At 42.3% G+C, this 19,715-nt stretch overlaps 1 protein-coding gene across 1 annotated transcript; it reads right to left on the bottom strand.

Moving 5' to 3' along the window:
- Positions 1-10,307: 10,307 nt before the first annotated feature.
- On the bottom strand, positions 10,308-17,904 carry upf3a (UPF3A regulator of nonsense mediated mRNA decay). Its single transcript, XM_063214553.1, has 10 exons — positions 17,764-17,904; positions 16,185-16,291; positions 15,970-16,076; positions 15,706-15,804; positions 15,339-15,449; positions 15,140-15,195; positions 14,881-15,039; positions 14,291-14,424; positions 12,070-12,430; positions 10,308-10,488 (listed from the first exon to the last, which is right to left on the bottom strand). Exons 1-10 carry the CDS (start codon positions 17,902-17,904, stop codon positions 10,321-10,323), a joined length of 1,443 nt encoding a protein of 480 aa, XP_063070623.1. The 3' UTR covers positions 10,308-10,320.
- Between the last annotated feature and the right edge of the window lie 1,811 nt (positions 17,905-19,715).

Below are 19,715 nucleotides of genomic sequence, written 5' to 3'. Positions count from 1 at the left end.
ACACACACACACACACACACACACACACACACACACACACACACACACACACACACACACACACACACAGAGCCTCTCTCACCCTCAGTGTAGTGCACTACATACTAGCAGTATGTTCCTCTGTGTAATTGTTGCAGGTGTGAGCACGTGGCAGTTCGGAGAAGATACACACACTCAGCATCAGGTCCACGTGAGCTGGAAGCAACCAGTTGCAAAGCCAACGGCGGTTAGTTGGTGGCGATGTGGTAAAAAATGGGCGTGCACACAGTGACTCTCTCAGACACACACACACACACAAACACACACACACACACACACACACACACACACACACACACACACACACACACACACACACACACACACACACACACACACACACACACACGCACACACTTAACAGTCCTTCCATGTTGAAACTTTGGGTGTGGTGGCCACATAAGTAGACATGATACATCTTTGTCTGTTGTGCGGTCTTTTCAATCGATTCCATTCATTTTCACTCTTAGTTGCTGCCGATGCTGCATTGCTAAGCAGGGAAGGGACTTTTCCATTTCAGACCCTCTTATCACACATTGTTTTGTTTGTGTTCAGAGCATGAGTTCCTCTTAGGCTTTTTATGACAAGCATAACATTGCAAACAACCACTCAAGAGCACATAGGTTGTTGTTTAGTTGATCCAGCTTACGATGTTGCTTGGTGAGAATAAAAACACTGCTAACTGAAAAAAAGCTTTTAGTTTTAATTTGGATATCATGAAGCTCTGAAACCCTAGATGAAAAAAGACCTGAATGTTTATAAAGTTTATCATTACAGAACTTGCACAGGACATTTAACAAGGAAAAACACAGTTCTACCATGTTTTAATTCTTCTGATGGAACCTATTCTTCTGACATGTAGTGAGCACATGGGTTTTAGTACATCACCATGACCAGACATGAGTACTTTTTTTCCCCTTTTAACTTGTGCCTGTCCACGAGATTCACAAGATCTGTGTCAATACTTCCTGTTGATTGAATGGGTTCTGCTTTTGGTTACACTTCAAATAGTAAAGTTGTCTAGAAGTGCAATAGAATGGATTGGATTGGATGTGATTCTACATGTTTTGGAACGGCATTATCATGAAATATATGGAAATTCTTTATTTGTCAAAGCTTCATGTGTACTAGACGTACAAAATATTTGAAATTGAGACCTGTCGACCCATTACAGATCCACTCATGCCAGCCAACAGTGGGGGACAAACGGCTAAGTTGCCCCAGGCCCAGGGAGAGGGGGCCCCCAAAATGGGACCCCATTACATTGTATACTGTATTGAAAAGTGGGCCATTTCAATTTATTTTGCCCCTGGCCTGGTCAAATCTGTCAGTGGCCATGGATACTGTAGCTAAACATTAGACTCTGACCAGAGAAGGTGGTGCTAAATATGGACCAGAGCGGTAGACAGAAGCAGTGAGAAAAACAATACAGCATGTGAGCAAAGTAGAGGGGAGGCGGATATATCACTATACAACATCAACGCAAAACAACAGTGAAAACTTTCTCTGTAGAGAGAGAGAGAGACAGACAGAGAGAGATCATTTTACAGTGGTCAGTCACTTGTTTAGTGTCTGCCATGAATAAAGACTTTGACCATTGTACAGATGTGTTGATAGATGAAGCCGATTGGAGCCAATTTTGGTCCCCTAGGGGAAATTCTTTCTCTGCATTTATCCCATTTGGACTAGTGAATCACATTGAAGTACACACACTAGTCCGTAGCAGTGGGCTGCCTGCTGAGCGGCGCCCGGGGAGCAGTGTGGGGGTTAGGTGCCTTGCTCAAGGGCACTTCAGCCGTGGTTCAGTCGGGCACTGAACCGGGAACCTTTGGGTTGCCAACCCAGTGCTCTAACCACTGAGCCACGACTGCGTTGCGACTGAGTTGATAGCTCATCAAAGGGCAAGGCAAGGTGGACAGTGGGATACAGAAAAAGAAAGGGAAATCAACACATTGCTGAAGAAGGTTTTTTTATGGGAAACCATATATATAACTCAAAACATACATGCACACACACACACACACACACACACACACACACACACACACACACACACACACACACACGCACACACACACACACACACACACACACACACACACACACACACACACACACACACACACACACACACACACCACACACACACACACACACACACACACACACACACAAGCACACTGCACTTTCTGCACTAAACCCAAACATAAACACACTGACACACACTGACACACACACACACACAGACACACGAACACACACACAGACGCACACCGCACCTTCTACCTGCACTAAACACACACACACACACACACACACACACACACACACACACACACACACACACACACACACACACACACACACACACACACACACACACACACACACACACACACACACACACACACACACACACACACTGCTGCTGGTGTACTTGACAGACCTTTTTAATATTTATTTTTCTTCAAAATGCTACTATTACCATGTCAGAACGCTATAAAGGACTTTTTTTTAGGAAAAGCACAAAAGCACAACAATACCTCTTAATGTATGTCCTCTACAAGTCTTCTGTTGTCCAGTCTTGCACTTTAAATGTCTGTATGAGCACTGTCTATGTCCATACTGTCTTAAGTCCATGTATAAGTACTGTCTATGTCTATACTGTCTATGTCCTTACCTAGATTAGTCTATGTCTGTATGGGAAAGCAAGAAATGTAATTTCAAATTCTTTGTATGACCAGTGCATGTAAAGAAATTGACAATAAAACCTACTTGACTTGACTTGACTTGATATGTGAGATAAGCGTGTGGTAAAAAGGGCAGGCTCACATCTTCCGTTCTGTCCTCTCCTTTCACAGTTACACCTTCTCACTGGTATGCCTCAAAAAAATTTTTTTTAATCATTCAACACAGGGGTGTCTACATGTGGCATCAATGGAGGGGTTGGGGGAAGCAGACTGGGAGGGATGGGGCAGTGAAAGGGGTCGGTTGTATTGGATGAGGGACCCTTTCCACTGACCTAAGATGGAAAGTTTTCAAAATGATAGGCTAGGCTTCGATGCAACGGGTAGTTCAGGTCAATGAGAGAGAGAGAGAGAGAGAGAGAGAGAGAGAGAGAGAGAGAGAGAGAGAGAGAGAGAGAGAGAGAGAGAGAGAGAGAGAGAGAGAGAGAGAGAGAGAGAGAGAGAGAGAGAGAGAGAGAGAGATGGCGGGAAAGTTAATGTTTCAGGATGTGGTCAAAAATGCATTATCTAGACTATTATATAGGTGCATTCAACATTACCAGGAACGACGGTACTAAGGTATTGCAGAGAAAAAAAATGCAAAATGTGTTTCAAATTCTAAGTTATTTGTCCTGTCTCCTACTAACAAAGCCTCACAGAAGTAAGTATGTGTCCCTGAACACAGGGTGTATTATGTGTTTACATCACAGTACACTATATGGCCGGGAACATTCATTTTTTCTGGCCTAAAATGGAATATACCGTACCTAACAATGGAATCTTGTTTAGTGCAAAGTTAATCTCTCTCTCTCAGTCTCTTATCCCCCCCCAACACACACACACAGCAGCAGCAGCAGCAGCAGCAGCAAACAAAAATATCAGCAGGCCTGTATGACCTACAAAGCTGACAAAACATGACAGAGACATTCACACGTGCAACAAAACCTCAAGTGTCAAACATTCGCAATGGCCTGAATGAAGAGTTCTGTGACTGGCATGCATCGGTTCATTTGAGATGTTATCAAATCTGCGTCGACCTGTTAAACAAAGCCTCAGATCTTTTGACTTGGTATTTGGTTTTCACCTGGCATGGCATTGAGCAGCGGTTTTGTTGCCTAGGCTACTTGAGCAGACCGTGGGAATGATGTCAAGTGTCAATGGCTTTTATAGTATCTCTCCTCCATCAATAACAAGAATAATGTGAAAGTGCAACTGGTTCAGGTGTTAAGTGTGCCATCTGAGCAGGCTCTCTCTCTCTTACACATGCGTGTGTGTGCATGTGTGTGAGGTGAAAATACTATGCATCTGACATTGTGTGTGTGTGTGTGTGTGTGTGTGTGTGTGTGTGTGTGTGTGTGTGTGTGTGTGTGTGTGTGTGTGTGTGTGTGTGTGTGTGTGTGTGTGTGTGTGTGTGTGTGTGTGTGTGTGTGTGTGTACGGTATGTACTGTACACCTAACAGATCTATTGGTAATAAAGTGGTGACAATCGTTTTATGTCTATTGCTGAAACAGTTCCTCAGCCAACCGACAAATGTACATGTGGTGAACTTTGCAAACAGACTGTCAGGAAGTTACCTCCTGTGTGTATATCCTGATCGTTATAATATAGAGAATGATTTTACACCTAATGATCAGGCATATGTACATCTAATATGCTCTAAGAACATTTCCATTCGCCACTGTAAAAAGCAGCGTAGAGGACGCTTAAAAGTGGCAGGATGTGTGTAGCTACTGTTGTGGCAGTTCCTCAAAGAGTTGAAGGTGGGTCTGCACACGCACGCACGCACGCACGCACGCACGCACACACACACGTCAGTTGTGGGCTACAAAGCTGACAAAACATGATGGAGACATTCAAATGTGCCACAAACCCTCAAAACCTTACTAACAAGCAGAGGTTGATACAGAGGACACCCTGATGAAGATCCAGGGTGATGGAAACGTTGCTGTTGTAGCCTCTTTGTACTGATGCATGGGGTCGCCGGTGGTCCTATTCACTATTTTCTGAAAATACTCAACTACATCATAACAACATTGCTATGACATAAGGGAGCCTTATGTAACAGATTAAGATGTAGCCATTACGATTTTGGTGACAGTAAGGTTATACCGTAATATAGGCTCTGCATAAAGGGGTTAATTTAATTTTTTAAAAATTGGAGCTTATTTCACAGTATACCTTCTTCAACTGTCTGATATTATTTTCTGGCACCTGCAACAAGTAACATTGGATGTGCGAACCCTACCCAATACGTTCCTCAAAGAACCTTTATTTGGATTGTGGGGAACCTAAACGTTTTCTGGGAAAGCCTTAAAGTTAATTTAAAGAATTTACAAGTTCTGGGATTAACCTAATTGTTAGGTGTTCTGCCGCAGTTGCAATCAAAAGGGTTCAGAAAAAAGAATAGAATATCAGTTGCTGTTGGGAATAAACATAGCTGATTTAGTTATGTAGGCCTACAGTGTCTCATGTACCATAGACAAATTAAAGAATGCCAGTATCAGAGGGAAAATCAGAATATTAATCGACATGGGTTTTTTTTTGGCACGTCACCCTGCACATCACCCAGCTTCTTCTACGCGACAGTGGAGTCTGTTCTCCTCTATGGCAGTGAATGCTGGACCCTGAAGCCAACCCTAGAGAAATCCCTTGATAGGTGCCACACCAGGATGCTGCGTGCAGTGCTTAACATCAGCGATAGTGCATATGTAACCAACTAAATTCTGTACGAGGGATTACCAAGGGTGAGCGAGAAAATTGCTGTAAGGAGAATGAGACTTGCATGACACTGCCAAATGCACCAAGAACTGCCAGCCAGCAAACTGGTGCTGTGGAAACCGTCGCATGGGTGCCGGTCAAGAGGACACCCCACACTTAATTAGGCCTATGTGGATATACTTAAGAAGGACGCAGGAACCCAGAGTACCAGTGAATTGAAAAGATGTATGGAGAATTGGGATGATTGGAAGCAACGATGGAAGGCTCGTCTGAGGACGACCTAGAGACCCTTCTCAATGCTGCACAGAGGATTTGCTATTTTTCAATTGGGGTTCTCAGTTGATGTACCTCTCCCAGCGTCAAATCAGGACCTTTAGGGTTATTTATTGGCCTGGTTTTAAGGCTCCCATAAATCAATAGTGACCCCATTGGGGAAAAAATGTATGTTAATATTGGATGAAAATATTGGAGGAGCACAATTAGAATGAAACATACCCAAGCGTATCTATTTTCTCATCATTTTCATCATTCAAATCTGTTTTCAATCAGCATCTTAACCCTTTAATGCATAAACCATTGGACTCACACTAACGCATAACATGGGTCTAAATAGACCCGCATTCATTTCCAATGTATTTCTGAGCATTAATCATGTATTCTCTCACACAACTTCTAAAACCAATACATTTTATCCCATAATTCTTCTAAAAGTAATTACATAGGTGGTCCTTAATTCAAAAAAGTATTTTTTAAAATGTTGTCATATTTTTATTTTACAAATAAACATGAATTTGGTATTAAATCACTAATTTCTAGACGTGGACCGAAAATGGCCCGCATTCATTTCTAATGGAAGTCTAAATCTTTCACTATAATAACTTCCACAATTAATGTATTTTAATAGCTAATGGATTAAAAGTTGTGATTTAGACTGTTTTTAATGCACAAAATGGGTGTTATTTTTTGTATCTTATATAAATAAACACACAAATAATTTCCCCCATTATTGCAGACATAGCCTAAGTCTGAAGTGTTTCACGTTAGGAACTAAAATATATTTAAAAGGATTCCAGTCAGGAACAAATAAACTGTTTTTGACCACTGTTGACCACTGCTGACCTATTGGATTTAAGCATTCCAAGTCATGCATATTTGTGTAATAAGAGACGGTGTGATCGGAGGAGCCCAATAGCCTATATCAGGGCATAATTAATGTGCATAATTATTAGGCAACTTTGCTTTCCTATGGGGAAATATGCCACAAAAGACATCTAACAAACTCCAAAAATACTATAAACAATTTTGATGTCTTCCAGAGGGGTGTGGCTGTCTTGAAATATTGGTCACATCCGTCTAAAGCACTGTTACAAAGCCATCAGTGTCACATGACATGAGCTCACAAAGTCACTACCAGATTTAGAAGAATTGAAGATGAAACTCCCACAAAAGTATTACCTGCAGTGATGTTATATTCCAGAACTGAAACCTACATTGAGTGTCCACAGGAACATTGTATTCAGCACTCAGAGACATGGCCAAGGTAAAACAGGCTGAAACCTGAAGACCACTCAACAATAAACTTAAGTCAAGACTGGGTCAAGAAATGTCTTTAGACAGTTTTTTTCAATGGTTTTATGAACTAGTGAAGATGACTGTTAATGGACCAGGTAGATGAGTCTATGGCTAGATCAGCAATGTGCACACTTACATGAGTTCCTGAGTTCCACTCAAATGCCAGCAAAGTACTGCATAAATACCATGGTCTTCAAAAGATGCAAATGTCTTCCTCTCAATGATCCGGCCATGGGCTCATCCACCCTGTCTATCAAGAGTCACTTCCCCAAGTCCATATAGGTCTAACTTTGAAATCTCTGTCCCCAGGTATTTTTGACCCAGTCTTGACTTAATTAACCTGTCTAGTGTCATCCCTTCTTACCTTGGCCATATCTCTGAGTGCTCAATGCCCTGTTCTTCTGGACACTCAGTGTAGGTTTCTGTTGTGTAATATTATAGGACTGCAGGGTAATACTTTTTTGTAGCTCCACCTTAAATTCTTCTCAATTTTTGGCTGTGACATTTCTTATGAGACGGATGACTTTGTAATGATGCATTTCATAATTCTGTGGTAAAGTGACCAACATATTGCCAATTTCACGACAGCCACATCCCTCTAGAAGACTTCAAAATTGTTAATCAACTTTTCAGAGTTTGTTAGATCTATTTTGTGGCCCATTTTCCAAGAAGACAACAAAGTTGCCTAATAATTATGCACACCTGATATAAGGTGTTGGGCACCTTCGACCACAGCCCCATATTTTTATACAAATATGCATGGCCTGGAATGCTTAAATCCGATCCGATCAAGTTCATATAGATTCCTGTTGGAAAATAAGCATAAAAAAGACAATATGGTCAAAAAATATGTTTGCCTATTAATTCTGTATATAAAAAATGAATGCGGATCATTTTTGACCCATGTGTGTAAATATCATATAACTGTATAAAAAGATGTCTATTTCAAAGAATAACCATAAAGTATTTGAATTAAGTATTAATGTTGGGAGTTAATACTCCATAAATGACAAAAAGTTGATTTTTTAGTAAAAGAATCAAAGTCCTTTCTCAATATGGCTAAGAGACATTAACAGAACACACCAGTAGACCAGCTGTCTAAATGTCCACCAGAGGGAGACATACACATAGGCTACTGTATAATGATATCAGAGGTGTCCAACTCAAATTGACCAAGTGCCAAAACTAAAATATGAAGCGAAGCTGCGGGCCAAACTGAATATCTATTTTTTTTAAAAACGAGTAAAATTGTGCACACACATTCTTAACACTCATATTTAAATATCACAAACAGATTCCCACCATAGTTCAAATTTGCTTGCACATATTCTGTTGCATTTGAGTGTGGGCTGTTTCAGTGGCCTGGCCATACTCCTGTGATGGACGAAATTTCATGTTCAAGTCTTAATACACTATACATTTATGGTGAATGGTCAACTACAAAACACATTTGGAATGATCTCGCGGGCCATATAAAATTACTCTGCATGCGAGACTCTAACTTGCTAGGTGCAATATCCCATTATTATTTATTCTGCCTAAAACCACCAGTCAAATTCACACTTATCTCCAGCCATCATGTCCAAAGCATTCCAACTGATTTTAATGCATATGGTGATAATACAAAACAATGACACTCGCAATGTCTAATGCAAGGTAATGGTATTTATTGACTAGGATGTTTTTGTAAAGATAGCCCAACTTGTCAAGGCTCCTTTAAAGGTACACTGTGCAGGAAATGGTCAAAAAAGGTACTGCAACTATGCTGGTCATTGAAACTGGGTTGCCTATTGCCAAATTTGATCTTTTGGTGAAAGTTTACTAAATAATAAACTTAATTTTTCTAGTATGGCCCAAGTACAGTCATTTTTGCAGCTAAAAATGCCTATTTCTGGAAATTGAAAATGGCGGACCATGGAGAAGATCCCCCTTTTCATGTATGAAAAGTGCAATTCACAATGAATGCTTAGAATTTGATGGTGGTGGTAAGAATTCATGAAAAAGGTAACATTAGTGAATGAGTAGCATGGATTCTGGAAATAAACAACTAAAAATCTCACACAGTGTCCCTTTAAAGATGAGCCAAACATATAATACATTTATGTAGTCTTTGTTTTACTTAGTGTACATATACATAAGGTACATCAATCTCATGTAAGGCATGTAACATACAGTATATGGTAGGATTTGTGCCACTTTTAAGAGCTCCAGTGTGGGCTACCACAAACATTCTTTTAATCATTAAGCTTCCATGTCCAAAATGTCTACCTTAAAGTTTTTTATCTCTGAATGTATGTCTGAAAGGCTCGTATCATATACTAGACAAACACTTTGCGCCGCAATGTCAATAGGGATTTTTTAACAAAATGTATAGCGTGTTCACTTTTGCTTTTAATGCCCGTGAGCACAGCGCAAATATGCAGATGATGAGGAGTAAAAAGGGTAATATCACAGTCAAAGATAATCCTGCAACATTGACGGATACAGTACACAATACAGTACAATATATTAATTTGACAGTCAGGAAAAAGACTTGATCTCATCATCTTGGACTTGGTCTTCTAAGAAAGTACATTCAATCTCTCATGAATCCCTCATCATACACATGATGAAAACACAGGAAAGTGTATTAAAGAATAAAAACAATACTCTTAATTCCAATGGTTCAGATAAATTCATAAATTACTCTTAAATATGATTTCTTTTTCCAAATATCTCTATCTTCATTGTGATAAAATCTAAAAGCATTTTTTACAACATGTACAATGTAACTGGAACCATCATAGTTATAAAAGGCGTACAGAGAATTCCTCTGTTTTATTTAAGAAGAGGCATTCCTTCTTGGAAAAGTGTAAATATCCCAGTGTCACATCAGCTACCTCGTGCGGTACCTTCCATACATTCTGCAAAAGAGTCTGAATCTGCTTTACCAGGCCATGTTCTCTCACTACCACTACCACACTATCTTTGCTGTCCTGAGACCTGTAAGCATTTGGGGAAGTGGGTGCCAGTTCAAAATAGCAACCGTAAGGGCGCTTCATTGTGTGTGCAATAGTCAAACATCAACCACGTGAAAGAAAAACAAAGAGACAAACAATACAATCAAAAAAAAGAAGAAAAAAAAAGAGAAAACAACAGCATAGACAGACAGTGATGCTCCTCTTGCAAAAGGGTTCTGAAAAACACCCATTGACCAATCCCTGCTTGTTACTGAACACATGCACTACTAGCACACTCTTGGTCCCTCTTCTCCATCCTCCACTTCTACTCGTCTCCGCTCTTCTCTGACCCGGTGCCCAGGGTGAGGTCGTAGCAGAGGTCAGCGCAGTGCTCCGGCGACTGGGCGGGACAGTCGTAGGCCTTGCTACCGGCCGAGCCCAGACGCTTACGGTTACGGACCCCCGGCTGGTAGAGCTGCATGGCAGGCCGATCCTACTCATGCGCACACACACACGCACACGCACACGCGCACACACACACACGCACACACATGCATACACGTACACACGCACATGCATACGCACGCGGACACGCACACACACACGAGGGGGAGGACAGAAGGGGGAAGAGCAACACACTCGTAACAACACTCGCACTATCATAACACAGCCTCTCTGCCCAAAGCGTGGGGTGACTGTATTATTAACGACACTGGGACCTCAGTCTCCAGTGTCCATTTTTATACACTGCCAAGTCAATTGGGGACAAAACAGAAAAGCACATGAGCTTATGAAGCACATCTTATAGAACATGATGTGTGGTACAAGAAGTCATGGATAATTTTCTATGTGCACAAACTACTTCATTAGTAGACAAGATTTGTTTTTTGAAGTGTAAAGTCATTTTTACATTCAGTTTGATAAATACATTTGAAACGGTTTACATTTACATTACATTTAGTGTAGTAGAAAGCTACACTGCGTGTAAAAAAAGCACTCTGCTCCACTGCAGTAAGCTTGTAGCTATGCATATATTGACTCTATGGCACTGACTTAGACAACTGATTTTGGAAATTGTATAATTAATGTCTTTATTTTTTTAATTTCTTTAATGAAATTGTTTTTTAAATTCTTTCTATGTGTTTATTGTTTTGTGGAGCCTTCCTGCACACTGGAGAACTAATACAATACAATCCCGTACAATAGAGTGCCAGAGTCATGATTCTTCCGGTAGGGCCCTGAGTGCCAATCTCTTCTATTTCATGTAGATGGGAGACCATCACTGAGGTCCCGTGGCATCTACCGGAAAGCATGTGACTTAGGATCTCTATGCCCACCTATCACCCAATCATTTCCATCCCTTGACTCTCCAACGTCCCTCCCTTATCCCCCATCCCGTCTTCCCTGCAGGAGGAAAGGTCTCATAAAGGCTGGTAGCGGTACCTTCTCTGGCAGAGCCCCTCTCCCTGTTATCTGGTCCAGCCCCTCAGACTGGCACGTCCGTTTCTTGTGAAGCGCTAACACAGACTGAGATAAACACGTGACTTGTGTCAGTCAACAGGAGCAACCCCAATCCATCACCATTTCAGCCCCCCCCCCACCCATTCAGCTGTCAATCAACCCACCAACCAATGATAGCCAGAGTAGCACAGAGCAACAGCCCCAACTGCCCCTCTGCCACACGTCTATCCATCCGCCTCACCTCATCACATCGGAGTAACCACACAGCTCATGGGGCAGTTCAGGGCAGAGGTTTCAGTACTCTTGGAGACTGTGAGTTGAGTTAGATATGATGGGTAATGATAAATGGTGAATAAAGACTTGTCCCTTTTTTCTACTCCTGTTCTCATCATCAGCACAAGTGCATCCATGGCAACCAGTGGTTATTACCATGGGATGGATGCCACATAAAAAGCAGTAGAGAGATGGAATGCCCAGTGTTATTTCAACATGTAAAGAGTACTCTGGGACGAAATGCACTCTTGAAGATGCTAAATCAATCTCTCTAAGTAGTAAATTATCACTGGTAAATTATACTGTGCATTGCAACAGCATTTATTTTTTTCCCGCTCACCTTGTTTCGGATGCGCTCCTTGCGGCTGGCCAGGTCATCCAGGTCCTGGCTGTCCATCTTGTCACTGGCACCGTCACCGGGGCAATAGCCGTACACGTGGTGCTGCCCGTGCCCGTGGCCACCGCCATCTTTCTTGGAGCGCTGATCCTGGCAGTAACCTTTGCCCCACTTGGTCTCTTGGTCCTTGCGGCGCGGGAACTTGTCGAAGTCGTGGTGATGGTGGTGGTGGTGGTGGCGTTGGCGCTTGCGTTCCTCGTCCCGCGGCCCCCGGTGCTCGCGGTCACGTTGCCGCCGGGTGTGACTCTGCTGCTGCGGCTGAGGGAGCTGGTCACGCTGCTCTTTGTCACTCTCTCCCTGACCCCTACATTGGACAGAGGGTGGAATATGCCATTAGGGCCGTGCCTCACAACTAGGGGTACGTGAGCACACTGCAGGAGGTACATGGAGAAAATAATAATTACAAATGCATGGCATAGTCTCATTGGCATAGAGATAGAGCTATTGGGCATGAGTTACTGAAGGTATGACAAACAGCCATAGGTGGTACACTAGGCAAAAAAGAAAAACACAGCATTAGTAGGATAAAGTTGACATGCAAAGGTCATATGTTTATCTAAACACATCCAAAACGTTTGAGTGTGAGCAATTGGACTTCTTCCTTTGACCTTTCATTTGAGAAGCCATGCCCCCTGTAATAAATTTGCTGTTACCAGAATGGGAATGGCCATGTCGTTATGGATTAAGTAAAGGCCCTATGTAATGCTGTAGAAGTGCAGTACTATGGTAGCAAAGTCTTCTCAAAGACTATTACAGCGTTCCATTGGCGGAATGGTGCACATTAAACCACTAACGCTTAAAGCGATGGTTCGGAGTAGAATCACCCTAATGCCATTTGAACCGTGACACCCATCCACCTTTACACCCGAAGTGTTTTCTGCCGCAGGCTTACATCAACAGAGTTGCCGTGTTATTCGATGTTTATTCCGGTTAGCTTGACTCAAGCGCATATGGATACTGGGCACCGTCTCCAAACTTTCCCCACAAAAATAACATGTCATGACACCAAACTTCTGCAGTAGCACAAATATGGTCTGTACTCACGAAACGAAGCATTTGGAAGTTTGGAAATAGTCCAGGAGTTTATTATTATCAACACAAGCCGAATAGCTTCTCTGCTACTAAAGCTGCGCCAACGTTACTTCCGTCATCTAAGACAAGCATGTAAGAGTCCTCAACGAAGCTCATAATATGCACAATGAAAAGTGAATTCAGCATCAGTATTGATAACGAAAATCATTGTCTAATTGATAGTAGGTAAGATTTGAAATATCTTTTAAGTATTTCCTTGAAAATATAAGCCTTAATCACAATTCAGTGAAAACTTTTTTAACACTCTCGTCTGGAAGTTTGTTGAAGACTTTTACGGGCTTGTCTCATATGACGGAAGTAACGTTGGCACAGCTTTAGCAGCAGAGAAGCTATTCAGCTTGTGTTGATAATACTAAACTCCTGGACTATTTCCAAACTTCCAAATGCTTCGTTTCGTGAGTACAGACCATATTTGTGCTACTGCAGAAGTTTGGTGTAATGACATGTTATTTTTGTGGGGAAAGTTTGGAGACGGTGCCCAGTATCCATATGCGCTTGAGTCAAGCTAACCGGAATAAACATCGAATAACACGGCAACTCTGTTGATGTAAGTCTGCGGCAGAAAACACTTCGGGTGTAAAGGTGGATGGGTGTCACGGTTCAAATGGCATTAGGGTGATTCTACTCCGAACCATCGCTTTAACTCTTTTGATAGCATGTCCTGGACGATTAAGAATCGCCATGGACATATTCAAAGGACAGGCAGTAAAGGAATCAAATGCACAGTATTTTAAACTTACAGCATGTCCAAGGCTGTCACCCTCACAGTCTCCAAAGACAGGCATACAGTGTATATAGGCACCAGCTTTGCCTGTTTTTACCAATATTTTATTGATCGAAGAAATGAGGATGACAGCAGCATTGTGATTCATTCTGAGGAACATGAATGCTGTCTCAAGTACGATTTTCTACATTTGAAACTAAATGCATGTCCAAGGCTGTGTTATTTTCTACATTTCAAACTAGAAGCATGTCCAAGGCTGTGTTATTGTCTACATTTGAAACGAGAAGCATGTCCAAGGCTGTTTTGAAGTGTAGTCAAAATGTGTTCTTCTCTAGCTTGCATTCTTACTTTTCCTTCTGCTCTTTGGACTTCATGTGAGCGGCTTGCTTGTCCCACTTGTTCCTGTCCGTCTCTCCGCTGTCTCCTTTGTCCTTCAGCCGGTCTGAGTCCAGGTCATCATCACGGTCACATTTCTTCAGAAGCTATTGGGAAGTGAAGTATATTTTCATTTTATTACAAGCGCATACTGTGTTTGTGTGTGTGTGTGTGTGTGCGTGTGTGTGTGTGTGTGTGTGTGTGTGTGTTTGTGTGTGTGTGTGTGTGTGCGTGTCTGTTTATAAGCTCTGCATCTTCCATCAATCACAAATGGTTTTCTCCTTGCATTAGGCCTGCTGGTGTGTGTGTGTGTGTGTGTGTGTGTGTGTGTGTGTGTGTGTGTGTGTGTGTGTGTGTGTGTGTGTGTGTGTGTGTGTGTGTGTGTGTGTGTGTGTGTGTGTGTGTGTGTGTGTGTGTGTGTGTGTCTGAATGAGTGAGTCAGAAAGATGGAAAAAGAAAGAAAGAAAGAAAGGAAGGAAGAAAGAATAGGAACAAGCACTATGTGTAAGTTTGTTTTTTTAATACAGTTGTACAATTAGACAGTTGGCGCCATCAGTATCCACCTTGATCTTGATGTCCTTCTCGGAGAGCTTCTTCTGCTTCTCTGCCTCCTTGCGCTTCCTCCTCTCGTCTTCCCTTCGTTTCCTCTTCTCCTCCTCCCTCTGTCGCTTCTTCTCCAGCTCTCTGCGCCTCCTCTCCTCTCGCTTCTCTTCCCTGATCCTCTACGCACACACGGTGTCACACTGCTGGTTAATTTCACCCAAGGGTCCTTTCATGGTAATAACACAGTTCTGCTCTGTAATGTTCAACTGTGATGCTCACCTGTTTTTCCAGCTTTTTATTCTTGATGTACTCCAACAGGGGTGTTGTTCTTTTAGCTGAAATACCGCGCATGCACATGCACACGCACACACACACACAGACAGACACACACACACACACACACACTTTAATAGCCTACATTTCATAACTGGTTATTTATAGAAAAACTACAGAATGTTAGTGTCAACAGCAGCCATACCTACGAGTTCTCTGGTCTTTGCTTCAATTTCCCCCAGTAGTGTTTCTGGATTGGCCATAGATTTCTCTTCATCACAGGAGTAGGTCTCCAAAAACCGCTTGTACTCTGGGTCTAAGCAGTGGAACAAAAACAGTGTATTCTCCAGGCCACAGTGTCCTGCACACTTTAAATACTTTTTGTGGCAGAACTAATGTATGTTTCGACCATTCAGGTCTTATTCAGACTCAGAACAAAGCACATAAAAACGGTTTTCAAGTGTGTAGACTCCTCACTTTAAAACTTCAATAAGCCTTTGTCCAGCACCTTAACCTGGGATGTGCAAAATCTTCCTCCTCAACAAAATCAGAAATCCTAACATGGGGTTTACCTTCTTCAATGCTCCCTGCTTTGGCATCCTTCTTCTTTAGTTTCTTCTTGGATATTTTCTGAAATGGGGCAAACTCTACCACTGCTGGATATTCCTGGCCTGAATTGAAAGACATTTGTAATTAGGCCTAACAGGAAACCATTATCTGTAATAATAAATGCTCTACTTGACAAGGATGTACTCTATGTACAGCACACATGCACGCCATTTTAAGAACTTACAGACTCTGCAAATACAAATAACAGCAAGTAATGGCATGATTACCTTTACTGTCTATGAAAACATAACCATCGAATCGGTCTCGGAAGAGAACTATGTCCTCTGGGTTTTTGAAGTTGATGTAGGCTCTGGAGAAAAGGTGGGGATAAAGGCTGCCAGAAGGAAAAAAAATGAAGGCAGTTCAGTCATCGTGCTTTGGTGATTTTGCAGTCTGCTTTTTCTAGAAAGTGAAAATGACAGAGCTCCATCTCATTAAATACCTGTGATCAGCAGGGAAGAATTCAAAATAGTCATAGGATGGCAATGGACTTAGTTGCTCTTCCAGTTGGTCTTTGGATAGACTCGGTGGCAATCTTCTTATGACAACCTGTGAAATTTGCACAATTGCTCTTTAATCAAACAGTTTATGCACCCATATGAAATTAAAAAAACATCAGACTTACACAATGACTATCACATAGGCCTACGCTGTAAAGGCTTCCCGCCTTATAGGCTACTGTCGGTCATAGGGCACATACTCATAATCTTAGAAAAGCACAATATTCATATTGCATCTTCAATTTTATCCAAAATGTTAGTTTCATTATATGTAGGTCCTGTGTTTTTATGCGTATTTATGCACTAGGCCTATAGACCTATAGCCTACAGATCATGCATGCATAGGCCTATAAAAGACCTATAAATGAATGCTGCATGACACAGGCCTACTACTATTATGAGACTTAACAGCAGATTTGTAAGCGTTTTGCATATTAGTAGCAGGGCTGTAGTACTCGAGTCCGGACTCGGCCCGAGTCCGGTCTCAAGTCCGTTTTTTTATGGACTTGGACTTGTCTCGGACTCGGTATTGTTTGGACTCGGACTTGTCTTGGACTCGGACAATGGACTTGCCAAATTAGGCTTTTGGACTCGCCGGGTCTGTCATTAAGTTTTGTTTAGAACACTGGCCATCATAGATTGTAAAGTGGAGCTTGAAACCCAATAACAAACAAGTTTGTCTTCACATCCATGCCATATAGGTTATCTTCTAAGGTTCACACTATTGACATTCATCCTTTTCATTGTCAAACACTGACCGACATGTGACTCGGACTTGACTTGGACTCGAATCTTTTTGGACTCGGTCTTGTCTCGGACTCGAACCTCTTTGGACTCGGACTTGTCTCGGACTTGACTAGTACTGGTCTTGGACTCTACAAAGGTGGACTTGACTACAGCCCTGATTAGTACCATATTAGGCCTATGTCATGCCATGTAATCGTAGCATATTAATCGCATGTTAAGTTTCATGAAGTAGGCTACATAGGCTATTTCTGTTGCTAGACAGGTTCACAAGTCACAATCAGTCGAAATTAATTTACGAACAGCCAAGGTCACACAGGGCAAGTTATCATCACAAAGCTGTAACAGGCCATACATCCATACCCAGTAAAATGGAACACGTTTGCTAAGGTTACATAATGCCTCATCCACAGCATGCGATATGCGCCTTTATGCATTCATCAGTGAGGTTGGCCATCGAATAGACTACAGCTTTTCAGCGCGCAAGTAAGACTAGCTTGCGTGGGTGTGTAGGCTATGGCATTCTGGCTTGAACACCGTTAGCACGTTTAAATGCTCGGAATAAAAGCAGGGGTATGTATTTTTGTCCTGGTAAATTATTGATTTTTCAGGGATTTACAAAAAAGGTTCCACATGCTTCCACGAAATGGTGAGTAGGCTACTCGTCCTCTGAGAATTGACGACCAGAATTTCGCTGTCTATGGTGCTGACCGAAGCCACCATATCTGTCACCGGTTCTCGGCATTCAAGAGATGCGGGGTAGTGTTTATGACTTACCTTCGTAAAAACTTCTTTTTTCTCTTCCTTTACTTTTGGGCTCGCTGGCACACTGTCCTGGTCCCGCTGGATTTCCCTGAATTGTATCTCTACGATGCTTCTCTCCCTACTCTCAGTCACCTGCTCTTTTTCAGACTTCATCTCTCCATTTCTCACATCCACTGGAGCTGAGCACGTACTATCGCGAGAGCTCAACCACAACACAGCGAGTTTCGGGAAGATCATGGAGCGCAGTAGCCTGGCCGCGCCAAAAACCCCTACCCCCGGGAGCAAATTCATTTTGCGGCCACTAGGGGCGTCTAGATTTCTAGGCTAGGAGCGCAGATCTTTCACTGATCGTATATGCCTAGGCCTACTTCTTTCATTTATAAAGAAATGCAAAATCTTCAAAAGCATACTATGGAATAAAGACTACATAATAGTAGTCTACTCAAACTCGTTTACAATCAAATATGACAATTGCATCAGGCAAAAAACCCAAAACAAAACAAAACAAAAACTATAAGGACTCTGCGCCAACTTTCACAAAAGTTCAATTAGCCTATTCCATAATAAAATATTGGCTACAATATTCCGAAAAATAAAATGTTGGAAAAAAAAAAAGACACGCGACTATCCTTCTGACTGACACTGCAACACTTGACCATTTGGATCTGTGCAGAAGAGCGTCACAAATCGGAAGACAAATTGGTCAATGATCATCTTCTGCTAGTTGGGTTCTTCAACTCCTCGCTGTCACTGACGGAGGGATGAAGTCTTCCATTGGGTTGGTGCAGTGGAGGAGTCGGCGTGCCTGTGGGGCTGGCAGTCGCGCAGCTCCACGAGTCGGGGCTGCTGCTTGGTTGGCTCATGGACCGTCCAAAGCTGTCTCGTGCAGGAACTAAGCAAACGTTGTACCAGAATTAATTTGCAGTGGTAGCTTAATTTAGACGGACTAGAATGCATCAAAGAAAAAGCCATTCAGTGCCATTTATTTTCATTAATAATGATAATTTCCCCCCAGCGCAATGAAAACGAATAGGCAATCCACTCCACACCAACCAGCAATACGCCAAACTATCTTTTGGCACTATAGCCTACAACACTACCAACTCACCACTGAGAAAAGTTTGCTTTCCACTGCTGGTCTCCACACAAAGTCTAGGTGACGGTCTTTCAGGAGTGGACACCGAGCTCTTCAGACTGGGTACAAAAGTAGAGCAGGTGTCCAAATCTTTATACACCCGGTCGTGCGTGTAGGTAAGAGTTGACTTAGTAGGGGTGCAGCCCATATCTCTTCGCTCATATATTAAACGGACCGAGAGCAGATGTGTTAACACATTCAGTCGCTATCCATCCAGCTGTTCTACTGAATTCCAAATGCTGCCCACACATCTTCCTCACATACTGAACCGTGACGTCGGCGAGGTCTCTGGAGGCAACATCAGATCACCTGAAACTAGCCTCCTTCAACAGCGCGCGCGCCGAGGTCCCCACGAGGGTCTCTACTGGAAATAAACATCTCGAGCCCAAGCTGTGACCAAATATTAGACGGTTTTTATGTAGAAATGCCTTGCCCTAGGGGGCTTGGAAATATCAATGGCAATTGATTATTATGAAACATCCAATTTCTCTGATAACTGTATGTTGCCTTTTCCCACGAGTAGGCTACGTAAAGGCAGACGTTTTTCACTATTGTGCTCTGGCGGCACACACAGGCACTCCCCGTTTGAATTTCATTTTTTCCCCTCTCTATTTTTCTTTTTTTGGAGATCTGTATGTGTAAGCCGCACTAATGCCTTGTCATTTACTGTGTGACCTTACATCATCAAGCCTGTTATACGCGCTTCTTACAAACGAAACATCATATGCCGGTATTCTTTACTCCTCCCAAATAAATAACTTGCCAAAGAGAATAGATACAATGTAAAAAATATTGAAGCAGGGTTTATTGTATGATTCTTTGTTATGAA

The sequence above is a fragment of the Engraulis encrasicolus genome, chromosome 13 (genome assembly GCF_034702125.1).
Source record: "Engraulis encrasicolus isolate BLACKSEA-1 chromosome 13, IST_EnEncr_1.0, whole genome shotgun sequence".
Classification (NCBI taxonomy): domain Eukaryota; kingdom Metazoa; phylum Chordata; class Actinopteri; order Clupeiformes; family Engraulidae; genus Engraulis; species Engraulis encrasicolus.
This window is presented reverse-complemented; position numbering and strand designations above follow the sequence as displayed.